Below are 22283 nucleotides of genomic sequence, written 5' to 3'. Positions count from 1 at the left end.
AGCAAAGATCTGCACACGAAGTTTATTTACTGAGACTTTCAGATGGCCCGGGCCTCCGGATAACTCCACGTTGGCAGCGACTCCTTTGAGGCCAGGCAGCAATGGGTGTTTTTTTTTTGTTTTTTTTTTCCTGAACGGGAGTTTTGATTAGTCCCTCTATCATCATCTTCGTATCATCATCTGCCTGCGCTTCAAACGCAGAGAATGTCCATTTTTGGTGCGCATTAATTCGAATCATTATAGTTTTATAGTGAACTGTTGTTAATCTGGTTGTTCAATGAACAGAGCGTTGATTCAGACGTTTTCTGGGTCTGTTCTAAAAATAGTGACGACGATAACCGGCAGTTCGTTGTAGACATGACTTTCCATGGGAGCGTTCCATCGGCATTCATTGGAGTCATTTAACTTACAACACATCGTATAAAATCCTGGATGGACCAATCAGTATAACCTAAATGTGTGCCAGCACTACTAGCAGGACAATGTCGAAAAAAAAAAACGCTAACAAGCATTGTCATATTGTGCTTTGAAGTCGGAAAATTTCCCGAGTCTGATGCTTATTGAATAGCAACTACGCATTATATGTTCGTTTATCCTTAGCGTAATTATCAGTTGGGCTTTCGTTTTTTATTATATTTCGTTGGTTCCATCTCTCAGCCGCGGCGGTCACATTTCAGTGGAGGCGAATTGGCAGAGGCCCTTCTGCTGTGTGATGTCAGGTGCACGTTGAAGAACGTCAGAGTTTGACGTTGCAGAACGTCAAAATATCTGGAGCCCTCCACTACCACGTGCCTTACAATCATGTGGGTGTTTGGCACACAAAGCTCTCATTAATACAATAATTATAAATTTAACGTATTTAAGATGGCAAATGTACTTTATCTTGAACTTTGAAGATAAAGCTGGCACACACATATATGCTTTTGGCGTTTTCCTTGTTGCCTACAGTACAAAGTTAATTATAGAAAAGGCCGAATAATGCGCCTTTGTGGTACATTTAAAACTAAAAGAATGTTTAGATTTTGCGCTCTAACGTTCTTGGCACTTTGAAGCGGCGTGTAGATACCGCAAAAAAGCAAAAAGGAAATAAGTCTTCTTATTTAAGCCTTGCTTTTCAGATTAACTGAAAAAATTCGTTTCTCCTTCTTTTGAAGGCCTTTTTTACAGCGTAGCAGTTTAATCTACCGCTAAGCCCCGCTATACGGTGTACAGTAGGCGCGAGCGTTAAACGAAAACTCCGCTCAGCGAAGTGGAGCTCGTGAAACACTTGAAAGAGAAAGAGAGGAGGAGGTACAGCAACAGAAAGAGAAAATAAAAAGGGAGAGGAAGAAATTGATATCAAATGAAAAGAAAAAAGGGAGAGAAAACAAAAAGGGGAATAAAGACGTGAAAGGATAGATAGAGACAGAGATACACATGGAGACAGAAATGGGGGAAAAACAAACACTAAAAAGAAACGAAAAACGATAATAAAGCAGAAAGAGAGCAACGCAGAAAGAGAAAGAGGAAAATAAATAGAAACAAATATTGGGAGGGAAGCAGAGAGAGAGAGAAAGGAAAGAAAGAAAAGTAAGAATAGGAAGAGTGAAAAAGCGAGAAATGTAGAAAGCGAGAAAGAAAAGTCACAGCTTTGCTGCAATGGCGAAGCAATGAACGCAATAGCAACAAATTGGAAGGTCACGTGAAGAATGGCAAGCAGATCGAAACGTGCACCACGTTTCTCAAGCACAAATGACACACGAAACGTAATCATGGGTACAAATGAACGCGAATAACTTATGACAAACGGCACAGAACCTGCAAAACGTGCATAGCCGCTGGATACCTATAGCTGTCTCTCAAGAAGATTTCTCCGTGGCTATGGATACTCGTGCGCATGTTGTCAAGTGCAGTTCGCGACTGTGGCAGGGATGACGGCACAAAATCAGTTTTAGCGGAAAGGTGAAGCAATGAATGTAATAGCGACAAATTGCAATGTTTTACGAAGTGAGGTGGACAGTCAACTCATTAAGATCCAAACTCGCGTAACTCTACAAAACGCTGGTGTAAGAGAATACGGCCGTTCCAGGTACACTCTTGGCACCATTTTTTTCGTGTTGAGAGCGCAGCCCGTAGAAGCTGCCGCCTGCTGTGGGAGCTTCTACGGGCTGATCGTTTCCGCGATAACGCGGCAACCATAAGACTCCCCCCCCCCCCCCCCCGTGTTCACTCACAAGATAAGCGCGCGCGCAGATGACCGCGGCAAGAAAGGTGATGTTAGTCCCCTAGAGAGAGAAGGCTAGCGCATCCTTCCCCGTATATATATACACACATATACTCATACGTGAATGCGCGCGGCGACGGCAAAAAACCAGTCAAGACTCCATATAATTGCGATCGCAATAAAATAAATAGAGCGAAACAGCCACAAAGAAGAAGATACAAGAAAGAGAAACGAGGAAGGCCGTCCAGCTCCGCCCTTCCTTGGGGCGTGGCACCGCTTCCGATTGTTTTTCATTTCACACTTCATTTTGCGAAATAAACATAGTAATAAACCTCTTAACAAAAAGCTGCCGTTATAATGCTGCCTAGCAACTGCAGAAGCTTCCTTCAGCTAGGTGCGGTTCAGGAAAAGAACAGCCCAGCTAATGAATAAAACGAAAGCTGTCTCCCAACAGTGATCAACTACGCTACTGCCCAGGAAGCTCCATTGCCCTAAAGGTTTAGGCTAAATTGCAACGCGTTTCCAACGCGACCTGTGTGTGGCGCTGCCACTGCGGGATTGTTGTATCGCTGCGCGTGGGTATAGCTCTTCTTCAGATATACACGTGCGAAACCTCTCCTCCTTGGAAGTATCCATGGGTAGCGCATAGTGAGCAGTGTCGACGGCACCGTGCTGTTTTCATGAGCCATTGTGAAGTCCGAGAACAGCAATGTTTTAACCGTTGGACATACAAAAATTTCGCGTAAGAGGCTCGCGAAGCTCCCCTGTACGATCGTCCTTTGTGTTTTTTTTTCCTTTTTTTCTTTCGGGCGAGCAGGGTTTAACGATTGCCTAGTGGCGGGAAATCGTCGAAAAACAATGCCCCTCTTGAGAGAGTGAATGGGCCGGTCAAGTCTGGACGCGAAGAACGCGCACGGCGCTGCGCAACAATCGCGCTGGCTTCTTTGTGCAGCGCTGCTGCTCCATCGGGTACTATTATGGTCGATCCCTTCCGCCTTCGCCTCGACGTGACGCCACGGCGCGTCACGGTGGCTGGAAGTCACGCGAAAAAGGCACCGGGAAGCGCCGCCAAAGACAGCGGCGCGCACATATACACATCAGCTGACTTCATACACCTGGGTTCGAGAGTGGCGGCGCCGCGCTTCCGGCCGCCATCTTGGATTCGGGCTGTTAGCTTGGACACGCTCCTCTGAACCGTGGAGGACGACGTGCACGGGTCGGTCGTTCAACGCGCTTGGGGCCCCGGAACAAAGGGACGTCGCATTGGACAAACGCCGACTCGCTCGACTCATACACTCGACTACCTGGGGTTTTTCGGGCCGGTTGAAAAGAAAAAAAAATAGACACGACAAGTGCGTGTTTTTACCTGACCACGACAGGTGAACGCCGCGCGTCGTCAACGCAATTTGTCAGTTTCTAACAACAGATCCCCATATACGGTAAATGTAGGCAAGTCTAGTCTGTAGCACTCAAAGATTTTCCGAGAACTGAACCCAAGAACGCGAGGGCTTGGAAAGAATTCACGCTAAACATTGCCGTTCTTTGAGGATGAGAGCTAGGGAGGAACCCTGGAGCCACTTAACCGACCGAGACGCACAAATCAAAGCGAGGACCAAGTCTCCCGCGAGCCGACGTGCCACAGTTGCAGCCTCGTGTTACAAGAGACCATCGTCTCCCCGTAACACCCCGTAACTCGAGAGAGACCTGACGTTGACCCGTGAAGACGCTTCCCTGGAAGGTGCTCTCGGGAACCCTTTAGCAAGGGGCACCGACGGGGGCCGGCTGGACAGCCTGCTCTTGCAGGTGAGCGAGGAGCTGCGATCACGCCCACGGCCGACGTGCGGAGGAGACTCGGAGAGAGGAGCGACCGCGGAAGCAGGCGGGGCCGCGTCAACGAACCCGGGTACACTGCTCGCTGGGGCGGGATCGCGCAATGCCTCAGCGCGGGAGGGGAGGCAAGCTCGCGGAGGCGCTCCTTTGCGATCACCTCATCCCTCGACACACGCGGCGACGAAGCGCGCGCGGTACCATGCACCACCACCAGCGTCGCGGCGGAAAGAACGCCGCTGCACCAGCTCGTATAGGCACCGGAATAAGCACACAGCGCGAAACCGCTCGACACTCGCGCAACGCTGGGCAAATTAATTAGACGAGACTCCGACTGCACACATGTCTCGCATGCGTTCGATTGCCAAGCCATAAAAAAAAGAAAAGAACATAAACACTCTGAGAGGGCCGAAGATAATACCTAGGAGAGCCCCAAGCGTCGATTGATTGAAATAACCCACTCCGTGACTCAACGCTGGAAATTTGCCACGGGAGAATGAGAGAAGTGCTCCCTGTAACAGCCACTAACGACCGCCAGGTGATACTCTAGTGAAGTAGCCGCTCGCTTGCCAGCGGGGAGGTGTGAACTGAGCCAGCTAGGACAGCCTCGCCTCCTTCAGCTCTCCACTTCTCACCACCACCCAAGCATTTAACAAACCGAAATTTGGCTAAGTGCTCGAGGAGTCTTGACTAATTAGACGAACTGAATTGCAGCTAGCATGCAGGTCACACAGTTTGAGCGCGGAATGATGGAAGGAGAAGAAAGCTGCGCAGCTAAAGAACGCTGGATCAAGATCGAATAGAACGCTATACTGGCAGCAGGCCAAACGTTCAGGTACGCACTGCAGTGCATGACTTATTCGGTGCCTGTGGAGAAAAAAGTGTACATAGCCAAGCATTATTTGCAAGCTGCCTGGTGGCGCAGGCACCATTGTCCCCTGCCTGCTGGGCAAGCTGTGCTCAAGAGTACACTCTGTACAGCGTGGCAAAAAGAGAGGAACATAAAAAGTATTTGGTGCGCTTAACGTGTTTCTTTCTAAACCAGTGAAACTGTCTACGTTACAGACATTCACTAACACGCGAGCGTGCGTTTTTCTATAACGCTGACTGGTCCTGACTGGTCCTTCTTTCCTTCGCTGATTATTGTGTGTATACAGAAAATTGTTCCTTATGCACTGAATAGATGTCCTCATCTACATTGCACATCGATCTCTTCTTTTCAGTGCCACTTAGTTTCCGTTCTGCACAAGACTATATATATATATATATATATATATATATATATATATATATATATATATATATATATATATATACGCGGGTCCACGATATATATATATATATATATATATATATATATCGTGGACCCGCAGGGTGGCGGCTGCGTTTTCGATGCAGGCGAAAATGCTATACGCACGCGTGTGCTCATATTTGGGTGCACGTTAAAAAAGAACCCCAGGTGATCCAAATTTCCGGAGCCCTCCACACACGGCGTCTTTCATGATCATATAGTAGTTTTGGGACGTTAAACCCCACATATCAATCAATATAGCGTGCACGAGCATAAGGCGCCTCGCAGGACCGTATCGAAGGACGTTCGGCGCCGCAGGAACAAGCGTCAGACGTCCCTGTTCCGTAGCCACACGGGGCTCAGACCATTGACGTCCCTCGATATCTCCTTCGAAAGCCTGACCTGACAGCAGAAGATCATGTTGCACACGTGAATTCCACCCAGCGGGAAGGCAACGTGTCTGCCTAACGGCTCCTGGCTTTGCCTGTTAAATTGACTACACAACAGTATACGTGACACGGTTTGTTCGGTACAAATCGTTCGGATCTGACGCTCGGCGTAGAAACAGCTATAGTTGGATTTGTACAAGCGATGACGTTGCCGCTGTTGTAATCTCAAGAGAAGAAGAAGAACACGGGTCGTGGCTTCAGAAAGGGGGCAAGACAGCGAAATAAACGCTGAAAACGTGATCACAGAGATGGCGGAAGAGTGGCTCAAAAGAGCTCTTCAGAAAGAGACCTTACGTTAAGTATCCAACAGCGGTGGCAGAACTCGCCTGACTCGAATAGCATGGTAAATTGAATAGCACGGCATCACTTGCCGCTTCACATTTTTCGTACTGTTCGTCAGTGCCTGTGATGGCCTAAAAAAAAGGGGACGGTCATCGAAACACGTGTCTGACACTAAGTTTTCGCAAAGTCAGAATTTTAGGGACGGTGTATGCAATGATCAATATCTCAATTACGTTCTCTACATTATTCCACTATCACTAAATATTCCAACAAGTCTTCACAGACGCCTTCTTTTACTTCTTTTACATCTAGTTTTTTTTTTCTTTTTGTACCACTGGTACAACGCGCTCGGTTGCGAAATATTGACATTCTGCAGGTATGAGCATGTAGCCGCGTGCTTAAGACACTGGCCTTCGGAGCCCGGGCACCTGGATCGAAGCACCAGCACGGCATATACAATTATTTTGTACACTTTTTTTTTAGCGGCGATCGTATCACGTGACCGAGGACATCACGAACGAAAAACTTCCTCGTGGAGTCAACGTATAAATGCTTGTTTATTTTAAAAAAAGCCGGTAAATACGCACTTCGGGGTTTCTGCGACATGCCTCGTCCAAATGGTAAGAGAGCCCGCCATGCATCACAGTGCGTCCCTCGCTGTGCGCGCGCTTCCAGGAAGCAGCGCGGTTGCGTTTTGAGTTGCACGAAAACGGGCAGCGTCATTATGCATGCACAAAAGTCGCGCATCGCATTTCGTACACTGCGGCCCTGTAGCGCGAGGGCGCTGTTGGTTATAGGGCGGTAAATCAAGTACGCCGCAACAGCACCTCCGCCTTGCGTCACGTGCCCGAAACAAGTTCGAGCGGTCGTGTCTAGGAGGCGAGCAGCGCACGTAATCTCGAAAAATCCTCCTCCCCCAACGATATTCTCCTTGCAGCGAGGCTGCTGCGACCGTTTTGCACGAATTCTTTCCGGTCGCGACTGCAGGGTGAAATGGGAGTTGCCTGGTCTCTTACTAACGGGGTCGCGTGAATATTAATCACCGACGCCCTAATCGAATGCGAATTGAATTGTGTTAAACGGCAAGGCAATCGCGTATCGAGAACGTTTGACATATAACAATAAAATTGGCATAAAATAATGTTGAAGTTAGAGTATTGAAGTCTGCAGTTAATTATACATTTGGATAACATTATGTACGCTTGAGGCACTTTCCTGGAAGAAAAAAAAAATATATTACAAGGTCGGGCATACATATCTCTACATAAGGTACGTTGGTAGAAATTTTGTTGCCGCAGGGGAACACCTCCTTGATCTTATGTGGAGGCCATATGCAGGTGATCACTTTGCCATGGCGACAAAAAAAAAAAAATGGAGTGTGTGTGCGGGGGGGGGGGGGGGGGAATCACCAGCCCGGTGTGCCACCTTCTGGGTACGCCGCCGCTGCTCTACAGCAGCAAGTTTGTTTGTCATTACAGTGTTCATTGCAAAGCAAGCTTTGTGGAGTGCTCACATGGAACATCGTAAACAAATAGAAATGAGTCGGATTCAAAACGTTGCTAGCTGTAAGTGCTCTTATGTGATAAGCAAACGCACACACACACACGAAGAAAAAAGAGTGAAGAAGAGAATGGGTCTTGAATGTCAGAGCGACTTGACTGAAAAAAAAAAAAAAAAACTTTGTTTAGAGGGCCGCAGTATGTTTCCGATAATACGCGTTGTTCATGTCACCTGCCGCGTGGGTGAAGTGTGCCTGATTTTGATGACGCATCGCGCACAGCTGGCAACGTGAAGTGTTCGATGATGTATTAGGGAGAAATTTTAGCTTTTTCCAATAGTGACTCTTCCATTTGAAATAGAGCAGTGCGCCATTGGGGATTCAACATAGACATAGTTTTATAGGCTCTCGATGACACAACTCTCGGAAACGCCTTATCTACCTCACCTCGAACATTTTGTCGTCGATACCGCAGCCATAATTGACTCGCGTGTGACCAATTCAATATTACACGCGAATCCTGCCTTTGATGGGCCTGCAATTTTCGCTACTGCACGACTGTAAGTGACTCACTACACTTGTAACTAGCGCCGCCCTGCGGAGAAGATTAAGAAAGACACCGGTGCAGAGCACGGCGTCCGTGTAACAGGATGAAACACTTGCCTCAAGTACACTTGACTCGGTCACGTCGCGAGCACGAAATTCGTTTGATAGTCTCGCATAAGAGTTACACCGCTGCCTGCCAAATCGCCTCTTGCGAAGAGTGCTAAAACTGGGCACGTTGCCTGTAAGTTTCGTAGTCCCATTGAAGCGACCAAAAGCGCTGTTGACAACCACTGCCGTACACGCTTAGCTTGTGTCTTTTCTTGTGCGCTAGTCGGACGATGTGACTATATCGTAACTATAACTATATAGCAAGTATAGTATATACAACCTGCTGTACGTGCGACCTGCTTGTGTCCTACCTACACACATGTACACACCCAATCCATTTGATCACGGTGATAAGTTGAAAATCGCAATCAGCATGTATGACCAGCGGTGAATTGGATGCTCTCATTTTTATTGATTTTCGTTTATTTTGTTTATTTATTTGGCAATGATTTTACAGGTTAGATCAAGATCAAACGCTACACTTGTACAGATATATTCATCCAAGGTCTTTTAAAATTTGACAAATCGTTCTGTTCAACAACACACACCGGCAATTTATTCCACATTCAAATTACGTTTTAAAAAAAGGAGTATTTGAATCTATCGGTACGAGTCCAGTATGCTTGAACGGCCCTCTTGTGGTCGCTTCTTGAGCCCTGTTTACCTGGTGGCAGTAAGTATTTGTCATTTGGATTTTGAAATAATAGTTTCAGACGATTTTTCTGCGCCTGCGCGTTTCTAACGAATGCAGGCCAGAAGAATGGAGCATTTCTGTAACTGACCTTGTCCTTCAATACCGGGAGCATATAAGTCGTACCGCGTACCTACGATTTTTTTTCTATTTGTTTCTTTAAATAATACTTTTGAGGGCTCCATGCCACCGACGCGTACTCAAGAACTGGTCTTGTAAAGGTTTTGTAAGCAGTAAGTTCACGTCAGTGGTTGCACCTTCTAGTTTTTTTGTTTTTTTTTCGTAGGAAACATAGTCTCTCACGTGCCTTTGAACAAACATTGTTAATGTGTACGTTACAAGATAAATTTTGCGTTATCATTAATCCTAGATATTTAAATTGAGTAGGATTTACTAAACACTTGTCTCCGATGGTATATGAAAATAAAAGATGGCTCTTCTTTGGTGTAATATGTGTATATGTCGATTTAGAATAAATAATTTCTATGTTCCATTTTTTGCACTATTTGTTCAACGCCTGTAAAGATCTGTTAATTTTAACTTGATCCTCTTTGTTAGGTACAGTGGTATAAAATAAACAGTCATCTGTGAGCAGTTCAAGTTGCACGCCTGGCAGAAGACAGCAGAAATGCCATTATTATACAACAAGAATAAGAGTGGTCCCAGGACACATCACTGAGGGACTCCCGAGACCACTGACAGTGAGTCAGAGACAGGGCCATCCATTCTTACCTGCTGGTTGCGATTAGTTAAGTATGCCTTAATCCAATGAGATGCTTTGAGGGAGTTTCAGTTAGCGACACGAATATCAGTTTTGTTTTCGGATATTTATGTCACCCATAACGTGCGATGTCGAGAGAGAGATAAATAAATAAAAGGAAGAGACAGGGAGGTTAACCTAGACGAACTGGTTTGCTACCCTGTACGGGGGTGGGGAAAAGGGTCGGAAAGAGGATAGATATAGTGCGATGTCGAAAAGTCGAGAAAAGTCATCGATGTACGTAACGATGATTAGAAGGCTGCGGATTGACACCTCGCTTTCCCCCTTGCCCCGCAGTGCTGGGCATCAAGCCGGATGTGCATCTGGTTAGCCTCCCGGCATTTTCTTTCTTCTCTCGTTTACTCTTTCCCCTATTTAGTACAGCAAAATGGAGCTACTTGGAATGTCGAGCATTTGTTTTCTTCGACCTGTTGTAAATCGTATTATGGGCGCTTTGTAAAATCTCGCGTTCGTGAGCCAAAACATCCATTACTGCGTTTACCGGCGTCGCTTGAAGCCCGCGATACGCAACAGGCCGAATGGCAAAGAAGGGGTCGCGCTGTGTATCTGAGACTCGGAAGTCTTCAGTCTGCGCGTTTTTTTTTTTTTTTTTTTTTGAACGGGCAGGAGTGTTACCAGCACGCTGGCGCGCGTCACGAAAGAAGACAACAACGAAGGAAGAAGAAAAAAAAGGGGCTAAGGCTTTTCACCACTGCACGCATATATGCACGTATGTCGCAACCCAATTTTCCCACTCTCCCGCGCGCTATGCACTTCCGGCGTAGAGCGCAGCCGGCGCCGCCGGGTCTCGCGCCCGCGGTCTGTACGTGTTGTGCGAAGTCGTGACAGAGGCTGTCCGTTTCGGGCTCGCACTCCTCGGCCGACTTTTCGGAGCCCGCCGTGCTTCCGGCACAGGTCGTCATTCCGACTCGCGTTGCTGCTCCACTGGCCGAGGTCCGGCTCTCTGTGTGTGCACTCCACTGAAGTTCGCCACTCCGCGATCTGGAGCGGTCACCCGCGCTGTCGTTCCGTGCGACGCTCGTCGGTGGATGAGACGCGCGTTGCACTCCGAGAGTTGTAGCACGCGGACACAGTCTCTGCGAGCGAATACTAATCGCGCGTGACCGACGGCAGCAGCAGACATGCGGCGGAGCACGACTCAATCTTGCGCTTCGTTTACGGCGCATGTCGCGCAATCGGCGCGACATCCTTTCCCGCACGGAGGCTACCGGTCCTGCGCGCTCCTCGGGAGTCGCATTCGTGGCGATCCGCCAGCCGGCGCGACATTCGCCAGTTTCTCCAACGCGCGCGCGTCTCACGGTGACAGTTATGGCGACTGTGGCCCCCAGGTAGAAACCCTTGACATTTCGCTCTGCAATACATGAATACCTGCACGGCAAGGAAATGCCAAGGAATGTATAGGGGAAGTTATTAGAACCAATGTAATGTAAATAAAAAGGAAGAAAAGTGGGTGAAAAAATAACTTGCCGTGAGCAGGAATCGAATATGAAATAGTCGCTCAACTACTGGGTACAATTACTTCATGTCAGAAGGAATTACTTTTTCCTGTGTCACGCACCCATGAACAATAATTGTCTGTTCTTATTCTTTTTTTTTCTTAATAGATGTAGCTGTTTTCCTGTCAATACCAAAACATTGTACGCATAAAACACAAAAAGGAACCTAGTAATTTTGGACTGGCTGACATTTGCTTTCACAAAAAGCTAAAACGTAAATGTTTCGTGAATACGGGTTCAATTAATGAAACAATCATCCACAACTTCGCATTAAGGAATGGAGCCTAGGAATTAAGAAAAGAATAATAACTAAACAATTCCAATCACTTTACGTTGCGTTTTGTAGTAATATATACGAAGCTATAATAGTCACCGCAATTCATCCCGGCGGCAAGAGTAATTAATTAGTTTCAGAGCGTCTATGGCAATACAAGTATTTGTATTTCGCGATTTCGTTTGACTAGTACGAAATTCACTTTTCACTTGAGGTGTATCAGCGAAACGTTCTTGGTCGATATCTATTCGTAACAATACGTATCTGACAGTTAAGCAATGGCGCCGACCTGCAGCCATGCGTTCCAAGGTCAGAAGTGAGCGTTTCAAAGGCGCGTGGTCACCATCGCGATATTGTCTGCGTGCCCGCCCTGGCGTAACGGTCAACACACGTTGTAAACGTTCGTTCCAATCGAACGACTCTTGTGTGCCAGCCGCGGCGACACAACTGCGCCACCATGTATGTTTTCTTTAATTTTTACTGTTTTGACAAACTGACGAACGGATTGGTTGCGGCCCATCTGCGACTGTGTTTACAGCTCGATGCATGGGGGCGAAGCCAAGGCCAGGGTGCGCAAACACTCATTCACAAACAATGTTATTACGCTATAGGGTACGGCTCGTAAGAATATATAACAGCCAGTCCTGATGTCGTTAATGAAGGCAGCAGACCAATTGAAAAAAAAAAAAAACTTCCGAAAGAGACGTTTTCTGAATTTATCAGTCGGATAATCTGTATTATAATCTAGTGATCCGGGCATCGGTAAGTGGGGAAAGAAGAAACACTCGTGGCAAGTATAGACCTTCTCACAGAAAGCTTCATAGGCACCCACATAACCTACGTTGGACCAGAATGTTTCATTGGGCGGGGCGCCTTAAAAAGTGCACTGCCGCTGCTGTGACGTCAGCCTCTGTGCTCCCGTGCCATCGTCCAGAATGGATGTGTTTCTTCTGTCCTGTGAAAGCTCTGTATTACTCAATGATGGGCCGATGACCTTTACCCGCCAACCACAACTTCACAAAGGAAGCCCACCCAATATGGCATTCTTCTCGCTGAGCATGAATCAGATTTTTCGGGCCAAAATAAAACCCACCGTGGTCAAAGCAGGGTGCCTCTTCAGGGGGCGGAGGTTCGTCGCGGCACCCCCCTCTCGATAATGCCCATGCATAGAGACGAACTTGCACCCCCTCCTACCCCCCTACCCCTTCCCCGTGCGCACGCCTCTGGCTTTGGTAGCTTAGCATGTAGTGTGCCGCACTTCTAATCTCAAAAACGTGGGTTCGATTCCCGTCTACGGCCACCGCAAGTCGACGGGGACGAATGACAAAGAGCACCAGTGTGCTTAGGTTTAGGTCCGTGCACGTTGAAGAACTCTAGGTAGCCGAAATTGATACGGAGTCCCCTACTACGGCCTCTCTCATAATCGTGTCATGGTTTTGGCACGTAAAATCGCAACGGTTGTTATTCGCGCAAAACAATGCTTTACAAATACTTCTTTCCTCTCTCTCTCTTTCTCTCATTGGCGCTTCCTCTGAACTAAAAAAAAATACTTTTGTGATGATAATCTTTCAGGGAACCAATGAAATGTTTCAAGGGTACGCTGATAGAGACTTGCGCAAAGGGAGATGAAGAATTTCTAAGAAACCAAGTATTGCCGATTTGTCGGCTCAAACTTTTTCGTGTTGTACGTAAAAAAAAAAAAAGATCAATGCAGGATGCGCCTGTCACAAGCAACGCGGATACCGTACGTTTGTTCGTATAAGTGCATCAAATGGCGTCGTGGCAGTGTTCGCACTAGGTGATCAAACTTGTAGGTCGAGGGGAAATAAAAACGATGGTGTAACCGTATGAGGAAGGAGGAAAAGAACGAGGTGAGATGGGAGAACAGCTGTCACATTTGCTCTGATTTTCATCAAATATCCTACGGTGATTTGACATTCTGTTTATTCGAAGGATCAGCAAACTGCGTGAGGCAGCAGAAAAAAAAAGAGGTAAAAAATGCAGGGGGGGGGGAGCAAGAATGAAGCTAACAAAACTGCTACATTTTACTTTTTTTTTATTTTACAAGCAGATAACAGCATCTCCTAATTTTTAGTTTTCTTTCATTCTTAGTATTACAGGGTGTACAAGTTACAAGCGCTGACTCTAAGCCGCGGTATAGTTATGATGTCATACCAGCTTAGAAGAAAACGTCAATGTCCTTTTTACCTCAATATGTTCTGCAATCTTCGTCCTACTTCATTGTACATTTACGGTATGGTTTAGCGCTTAATAGTTACCATCTTCTAAAAAGAATAGGGGGGGGGGAGTCCGGACAAAACTACAGGTGGAACGGTTCACTATATATGTTGCTGTTGGTTGCAGTTTTCTAAATTGGCGTAATACGTCCAGGAATTCTCTCTATAACACTCGAACGCATAACGTTCTGCCATAGCGCGGATTGAATATATCACTCGGCACTCATTCTATGTAGTTCATAATTAAAGTTAATTATATATTCGTAAATGCTGCGATGTGGCTGTAACCATTCCTTTCCCCCTTCGGCGCACGCCCCACCCCCTACAAACACAAGTGCATGGGCGCGCTTTCTCCTTCCAATTATTGTCTACACCGCAATCTTTCAACATTAAGTTGTCTTAATGCTCTCCAACCTAAACTTACAGAAGTATAGGAAATTCGGGCCACGGATAGCAATAACGTCCTTTTCTTTTTAGATTGCGAAATCACAGAAGATAAAGAGAAGAGAAAACAGAAGAAAAGAAACTTTCTTGTCAGCATACATGACTGCCAAGCGCTTCTTAAGACAAACAACGCAAAGCCACAGTGATAATCTGCAGCTAAAGCAAATACATTCCACATCACAGTACACGAGGTCACCACCGCTTCAAGACCCGTACGTGCGACATAATACAATGCCTTATTATTACTGCACTTCACATACCTAATTGTCAGCGGTGCTTGCACTGATCTTTCTGAATGGCTGCATTTTGAGTCTTCTACACATGATGTCATTTCACGCTAAGAACCCCGCCATGAAGTTTTTTGCGAGCTCAATGTGCTTCGAATTTAGAACATTTGAGCTCGATCCGCTGACCACAACGAAAATATAATAAAAAGTATTTAACTTCTGTTTCCTATGCCATCTTCTTTTTCATTTATCTTTTAGGATTCTAAAATCAGTCTTACGTTCGTGATAGCAAAGTGTGAAGGTATGTACATATGCATCATCATTTCACTATTTCACTCTAATGCGCAACAGATCATCTCTGCAGGCAAGCCCGCAGCAGTTCCTACTAATTTTCAAAATCACTTACTTAAGTATATGGTAACTAATTCAGGTGACCTGCAACGCTATATGTATACTGAAAAGATTTTTGCCGGCATTTACTGTCAGGCTTACGCCTTCTACAACACCACTAAATCCAATAAAACGGCTACAAAAATTTGCATGATTTTAACATATGAAGTCCAAGCTAGAATAACGGGCAAGAAACTTCTGTAGCCCGTTCAGCTTATCACACACAGAGCACCATCGCATATTGACGTGTTCAGAACAAGCTGGCTTTGTACCGAGCGCTGCACCAATCTATAGCGCCAGTGTTATTATTGCAAGTTTCGTTATTATTGGTTGCATCCTTCTCATTATAAAAACCGCGCGAAACAGCAATGTCATTTGTATGCTGCAGTGAACAACCCATCTACTAGTCTGGAGATGAGGAAAGAAAGGAAAGAGAACACACAGAATGCGTTGGTGGTTATTCTCTGTTTTACTTCGCAAGCAAATTAGCAAAAGAAAAGAAAAAGAAATCGATCCAAGTACATTTCCGTGCTGTCAAGGTTTTGTACGCGTGCTCGAATCCCGCACCTTTGACTCACATTGCAGCAAGTAGGCATAGCTGGGCAACACACGTGTTACTCAGGTGCATCGTCAGAACACCTGTTTTTTTCTTCCGGTAGACTTAATTGATAATCAACCAAAACACAGCGAATACAGCCGTTGTTATGAATAGTAACGCATCTAGTCCAATAGAGAGCCAATAAAAGCAGTCTAGTAGCGCTCATGCTGGATTTACAGAGCTTGCGTCTTCCTGCATAGGGCTGACTACCACCACGTGGTCTTTGTTATCTGCGCACAAAGTACACTTTTCGCGCGCGCGGAACAAAGACGGTTTGACACACAAAAGGAGTTTACAGCTGCAGGCTACGCCATTGTTTTGCTTTACGATTTTGTTTTAACTCTCGAACGGCACTGTACATTTCACTTCACACACTTGTGGTCACAGACTGTTTTTCTCGTTGCCACATAGAGACGAGCAATGTAATCCTCACAACTGCTTTGTGGCATCGCCACAGATCTCCGGTTCAAACACCTGTTCTATATCGCTCAGGAAACCGAAGCGTCCTTTGTTCCGCGGCGTCCTGCCGACTCTTGGATAATCTGTGCGCATCAGCGCGTCTGTATATACCCGGCTTATCAGATGTAGGACGAAGTTGCGTTTTCTGCAAAATCTACAACATTGACTACATCCAAATTTTTTTTTCTTTAATCACTGGAAAGGTCACGAGAGGTCTGGTATGCTGCCACGCAACTAAAGGAAGCACCCCACGACAGCCAATACCATGATCAAGTTCGATGCTGCACCCTCCGAGTTATTTCACAAGCTTTCATACATGGACTGCTTTCGTTTGTGGGTATATAATAACTATTGTCAACAATGATACAAGAAAACCTCATTTGCGACATCTCGACTATAAGGATAGTTATAAGTGCATAACATGCAAGAAAAATTTCCCGTGTCTTTTCAAGGAATATTGACAGGAAATGACTGCCCGAGACAATTTGTACGCACGATATATCTGAGACACAATTTTTAAAGCTGAAGATGATTTTAAGGCGCAAAATCACGTCCCAATATAATGCTGTTCTTAAGCTCATAAAGTTGCATGTGTGCTTAGTTCGCATTGAGCTCAATCGTACACTCGTTAAGTATAAGGATATATTCCTTTTTTTTTTTGCAAGAAAGAAACTTCGAAAGTGTGTATTGCTCCCATTCCCATCTTGCATCGAAAGGAACTTGCTGTCAAGGTTTCGTGCTCTGAAAAGCGTCGCAAGGATACCAATTTTTAACCATATGCTATAGTTTTACATCAATATTTATTTGGGAGAGTATATATTTCATTGGTACCACTCGTTTTCTTGCTTCTCGCGTGGCCTCCAGAATACTCTGTGTTCGTGCGTACAAGTCCGAACATTTGTCCCCACGTACAGCTACTACTATGGCTTTGCATAAGGCGCTGAACTTCTTTACGTTAACGTGTTACCGGATACCGGTTTGCGTCTACCGTCTTACCGAAACGCATGTCTTTCAACGTTTTAGCTCCTCATACGTAAACTTTTACGTACATACGTAAACGCGTATACGTTTTTCGCAAACCATAAATGGTGATGCTAACGGCATTTAACTTACATAGGAATCACCGTTGCGGCAAAACCGTGAGAGTGTTTCTTTATCGTGTACAGTATCCTCGTATGCGCAAAAGAGTGAGAAATACAAGGTTACTGCAACGTTGGTGTCGACATCTTGTGACACTTCATGCAGCCACAGTCATGAACACGCTGGCTTGCGCGTTATGTTTTTGAGGTGAAAATGATTAAAAAGGTAACTCATTCGTAATAAAGCCACTGCGCGGTCTATGCACCTGACGTGCAATGCACGATGTTTCATGAATAACAATATTGTGTTTACCTGGTTCATTCTGATCCCGCTCGATGGCGCCACCAAACAGCTTGTAGGGGGCTCGCACGTTTATGACGTCTATGTTCTAGGCCTTTCTAGCTTTCCCGCTAAAAAAATGCAATCGCCATTGGCGCTCGCACTTTCGGCTTATTTGAACTCAACGATCGAGAGAAACGTAAAGCCTATCCGGCGGGTAGTTTGCGTTACATGAAGGTCTACGTTCAGTAAAGACCCGCGCAAGCGTAGATTCTATCCGGTAACACAGCAACGTAAAGAAGTATACATACAAGCTAAAAGCCCCTCGTATACGGTCTCCTTGCCATTGGCCTCACGGCTTCGCTAATATGTGTCTGACGAGGAGTGGCTGAAATTCCATCTAGCCAACGGTGCGTGCCCTACCTGAACGAGCTCCCGCTTGAACTCAAACGAAAGTGCCAAAGAACAATCAAAAAGAGAAACGGGAGATAAAGAGCAGAGAGGGGCAGACCTTTCCATGCTCCCCTATTATTGGACTTATCGGAGAGCCCTCTTATCAGTGTCGCGATACGAAGTAGGTCGCCCCCGTGAGCATCGCGTCCAGCTTTCGAGCGCCGGCGTGCGTGTCTGCGCCCGCCGCGCGGCTTTTCGCTGCGGGCAGTACGCAGCGGGCCATGTCTTCGACGAACCGGGCGGCGTGTTCATTCAGGTATAGTCAACGTGTTTGGTCCTTTACAGGGCTGCGCAAGTGGGAAATGCTAAAGACAGACGCCACGAATGCTGCACCGAAAGGTCATCCCTCATCTTTGTCGGGAAGAATGCGTTAGGAACAATAACAAGAGCGAGAGAAAAAAAAAAGAGAGAATACTCGTGACATTTGAGCGGATGTTCTCTAAAGGGCGCACATGTATCTGCGTGAGCTAGTGTGTGCTAGTAATGGAGGGATGAGAAAAAAAAAAGGCGGGCTGGCGGGCAGTGGCCCTCTGCGAGATCGACGTGGCGCGGCGCACATGTTGGAGCCACCTGCGGTGCATGAGTCGTGCCGTAAATAATGAGGGCGGAGAATGTGCAACATCCGTGCCACGTTCAATACACGCGTAGAAAGAGACGCACGCGACGGCGAAACGTAGGAATTGCGCGAGACACGTTGCAACGAACAACGTTCCTGAGCTCTGGCTGTGGAACGTTGTTCGCTGCGACCGCTGGGCTTCTCCAGGGCCACACCGGGGGCAGGGTCGCGGCGAAGTCTTGCTCAAGCGACGATCCCTCGTGCGAAAGCCACGGTGCCACGTACACACCGCGGCATGGTCAAGGAAAGCGGTCCGGAATGCCCGCGAGGTTTCGGGGTGCACGTGGCTGCGATGGGTCCGCCTACCTTGTTGTTGGCCAGGTCGACGACCAGCCAGGAGAAGACCACCGTGTCTTGCTCGTCGCTGCCGAGCGCGTCTCCCTGTTGGCCGGCCGTGACCAGGTGCACGACCACGGCGAACCTCGTGGCGGCCATGTTGTGCTCGGGGTCCCCGTTGATCGGAGGAATCGGTGGCCCGGCTCAGCAGCGGCCGCCCGGGTTGCGGGGCCACGCGCTGGCCGGCATGGTCCGACTGTGCAGCAGCTGCCGGCGGGAGTGTGCGCGTTCAGGAAGGAAGTCTGCCGTCGTCGGCCCTTGTGTGCGTGTTGGCTTGGTGCAGTTGTGCAGATTTGCGGCGACGTAGGAAGAAAGTTAGCCCCCCGAAGAAAGACCAAGCCCCAAAGCAAAACACCCGGCAAAAAGTCCAATAACCGCCACCACCACCAAGGAGACAACACCAGCCCCGCTAGAAGGACTGTGCCGGCTCCTCGCCGCGGGGGGCTGCGCAGGCGCTGCAGTCGCGGCCCCCTCGCCACAGGTGAACAACATGGGGAGAGTGAGGGACGCGCTATTGGAGGGCCGCCTACAGGTGCCTCTCCCCCCGATTGTGACGTCGACGCGCCGGCTGCAACAGGTGGAACGGGCTTCTGCACCGCCCGAAGGAGAGGGACACGCGCGCGCGCTCGCGCTCCCAGGAAAAAAAAAAAGAACGCTGGTCGAAAAAGAATACGAGCAGACAACGTGGCCTCTGCTGGCGCTCGCTTTGTCCCGCGACCTGCGCCTTTTCTTGCTCGCGGCGGCCAGCGCAACTTCGCCAGTCGCGTTGTCGTTTGCCTTGTCCCGAGAAGGGACACCGAGTTTCCTTCCGAGTCAAAACGAGAAGCGCCGCGGCGACCTTTCCTGCTTGTATTCTCGGGGCAACATTTTGCGCCCCGCAGACTGGCCCTTATCTCATCGTTGTTCGAATACTGCGTGCGGGAAATCCCATCGTTCGCGATCCATCAGAAACGAATTTGGTGGTGATGGCGGTAGTGGTTACAAGAAGGAAAAAAAAACACCTAATTTTTGACAGTCATAAGGTAAGACGGCGCAGTGCCTGAAAAAAAAAAAAACGTCTTTGTAAATCACGCCCTGTTAGTTGGCACTTTATTCTAGCCTTCTTCATGTCGATCGACATGACACGCACGCGGGAATCGAGTTGTTCCTGCAATCTTGGAGAACGCATGCAAACCTTTTCCGCCTCTCACTGCTCGTCCCACAGGAAGCGTGATCGCGACTGGGCGCAGCGCGGGGACGAGCCCGGGGTAAGTAACCTCGTCCGGTTGTGTCCAGTGTGTTATTTTTCTTTTATTCCGCATCTTTCCTCTTCACCACGTAATACGCGAAATCACGTCCCAACATAAATACGTCCGCGCAGATACCGTCCCTGCAACGTCAACGAAATGGGCACAAGCAATGATAAGCTCGACGGCCAACAAGTAAGAAAAAACTGAAGAGAAGCGCTCCTCGCTGTTCCCGTAGGAGAGGAGAAAGACCAAAAAAAAAAAAACTCACTCGACGGGACTGGTCAGCGAGCCGACAAGATTCGGGACCAAAAAGAAGTCGCCTAAACGGCGCTGTCTGTGGGAAAGAGAAAAAAATAGCAAAAAACACGCAACCTAGGGAGATGAAGAAACAGGTTTCTCCTCTCCCGAGAAGGCCTCTCCCCGCCAAGGGCCGAGCATCCTGATGCGCTGCCGTTAATAAGAACAAGTCCGGCATCGCGATGTCTTGTGGAGATGCGCCTCCAGGGGCCGTTCTCTCTCCCGGGCTCGCTCCGTTAAGACAAAGGAGCCCCTCGCGCGCGGAAGTTTACGGGTGCACGCTGGCCGCCTAAGCTACACGCCAAGCGCAGCAGGCCACGCCTTCGCCGGGGCTACGCAAGTGACGCCGGCCAAGAACCGATAGCTGGTGGTCTTGCTGGTTGTTGTAACTGGGAAGGATCTTCCTCGCTCCCTTTTGCAGCCCTCCAGATGATTGTCTCTGGTCGAAAACTAGTAAGAGAGCGCTGGCCGTGATTCGCGTTAGAAAAGAAAAAAAAATGGTGAGCGCACACACAAGAACAAAAAACGCAAATCATGAATGCCTCATGCGATTATATATACCTTTAGTTTGGATAAAATATTGACGGTATTTAGTTAAGGTATTTCATTTCAGAACTAAGTATTCAGGTACGCCCAAGTTTTGCGTATCACCCTAGTCTCTCAATAGCTGTAGTATCACCAAGAGCTATTGAGATATTTCATCTGGATGCTAACCAATGCATCGATTCCAACTCCGAGGAGCATACCTTAAAGCGCATAAAGAAATAAATAGAAAAAAAAAGAAGGCAGAACATTGTACACTTGCCCAAAAATCCGTAGGACGTAGGATCCTGTGTCGATACAGCCCCAGTCGAACTTAATGTTTTGTGACCATTAAGTCGGGCATCTGGAAATGACAGAGAGCTAAAATAGAGGCACCGGAACCGCATACTCTCACATGCCCCCCCCCCCCCCCCTCCCCACGCTCTAACTTTTCATCATCGCTGAAAAGGCATGAAACACTGCCTTGGACAGGGTGAAGTGAAGAATCACAGGCTCTTCGTCCAGCACGCAGCACAGTTCTAGTTTTATTTTTTTTTTCAAAATGTCGCGTCTTTTCATTCGTGAGAAGGGCTTCTCAGCGATTGGCCGACCGCCTTCGCTCCCGGTATGTTCGGCTTCGTGACCGGCTGGAATTCACCCGTACGAATAATGCTCGTGTGAGTGCTTGATCGTAACAGGTTGGTCTCTTCTGGACACATGAGAAACGGGACGAAGAACTCACGTATCAGGGTGCATAGCGTTCGGTCCACCACATTACGCACAGTGCAGGGGACGGAGAGCAGACGCCCCGCGGGAGTTCAAGTGTGGGCACGCCCCCTCGCTTCGATGCGCTCCTGTCGAAGGCACAGTGAACAATCCCATTTCTGGCTCCCCTTTGTTTTTGAGTTATATTAATTTATTTACATATAGTTAATATTAATATAAACAGAAAGCTTATAACTACGCTTTTAAAACAAACCGATATGAACGTGCAGTGCACGCATTCATGCACGAAAATGTCTGTGGGGCAGCCTTGTTTGGTCTAATGCTAAAAGGAAGACGCACAGGTCAACTCGCACATGAAATAAGAGAGACGCACAGCACCCGACCATCCCAAGTGCTGGCAGCTTCGTAAGTAAGTTTGGAGCTCGACAAAGTGCTAACGTTGCTTTGATCGGTCGAAATCAGTGAGTCGAACTGATCGATTTACAAATGCACCGGAATGTGTGGCATTCTTTTGCATCACGCAGTGTTGCCGTGGGACGCGCCCCATGAGCATGTTCTCCGAGGGTGTGGGCGTGCCCCCAGCGGCCCCCGATAGGTCGCGCCACTTGCGCGCACCGCCGCTGATGCCGACGTGCGTAAGATATTTCAATAGCAACATTTCGCAGCGGCCCACCATGACCCGTCCAACTGGTTTCCGATTTTGGCGTCCCCGCAGAGCAGCCATGCCACGCGACTCCGACGCGATGGGGTGAAGCCAGCCGCCGGGTGTTTCGAGCTCGCTTCGAGTTCTTCGTGTGCCAACCACGCGATGCTTGTACTCAGTGCAGAGCGCATTGCTGGTCTTGGAAGCGCCCTTGGAAGTGTATAAAATTATAAAGTATTTGGAAAAAGAACACAGCTCTTTTCTTCTTGCCTCATTTGTCTCACGCTGACGCACTTTTGAG

General features: G+C 47.7%; 1 protein-coding gene across 3 annotated transcripts in view; it reads right to left on the bottom strand.

Annotated features, from left to right (window-relative positions):
• The window catches only part of fus (epithelial splicing regulatory protein fusilli), a 155238-nt gene extending 136237 nt beyond the window's left edge, over positions 1-19001 (bottom strand). For 2 of the 3 annotated variants that reach the window (XM_037427693.2, XM_037427694.2), the window contains exon 1: positions 18536-19001. In XM_037427693.2, coding sequence (XP_037283590.1) covers positions 18536-18664 — 129 coding nt within the window. In that variant the 5' untranslated portion in view covers positions 18665-19001. The remainder of the gene's footprint in view (positions 1-18535) is intronic. The other variant, XM_037427692.2, reaches the window with a different exon arrangement.
• Positions 19002-22283: the final 3282 nt, after the last annotated feature.

Source organism: Rhipicephalus microplus, chromosome X (genome assembly GCF_043290135.1).
Source record: "Rhipicephalus microplus isolate Deutch F79 chromosome X, USDA_Rmic, whole genome shotgun sequence".
Classification (NCBI taxonomy): domain Eukaryota; kingdom Metazoa; phylum Arthropoda; class Arachnida; order Ixodida; family Ixodidae; genus Rhipicephalus; species Rhipicephalus microplus.
This window is presented reverse-complemented; position numbering and strand designations above follow the sequence as displayed.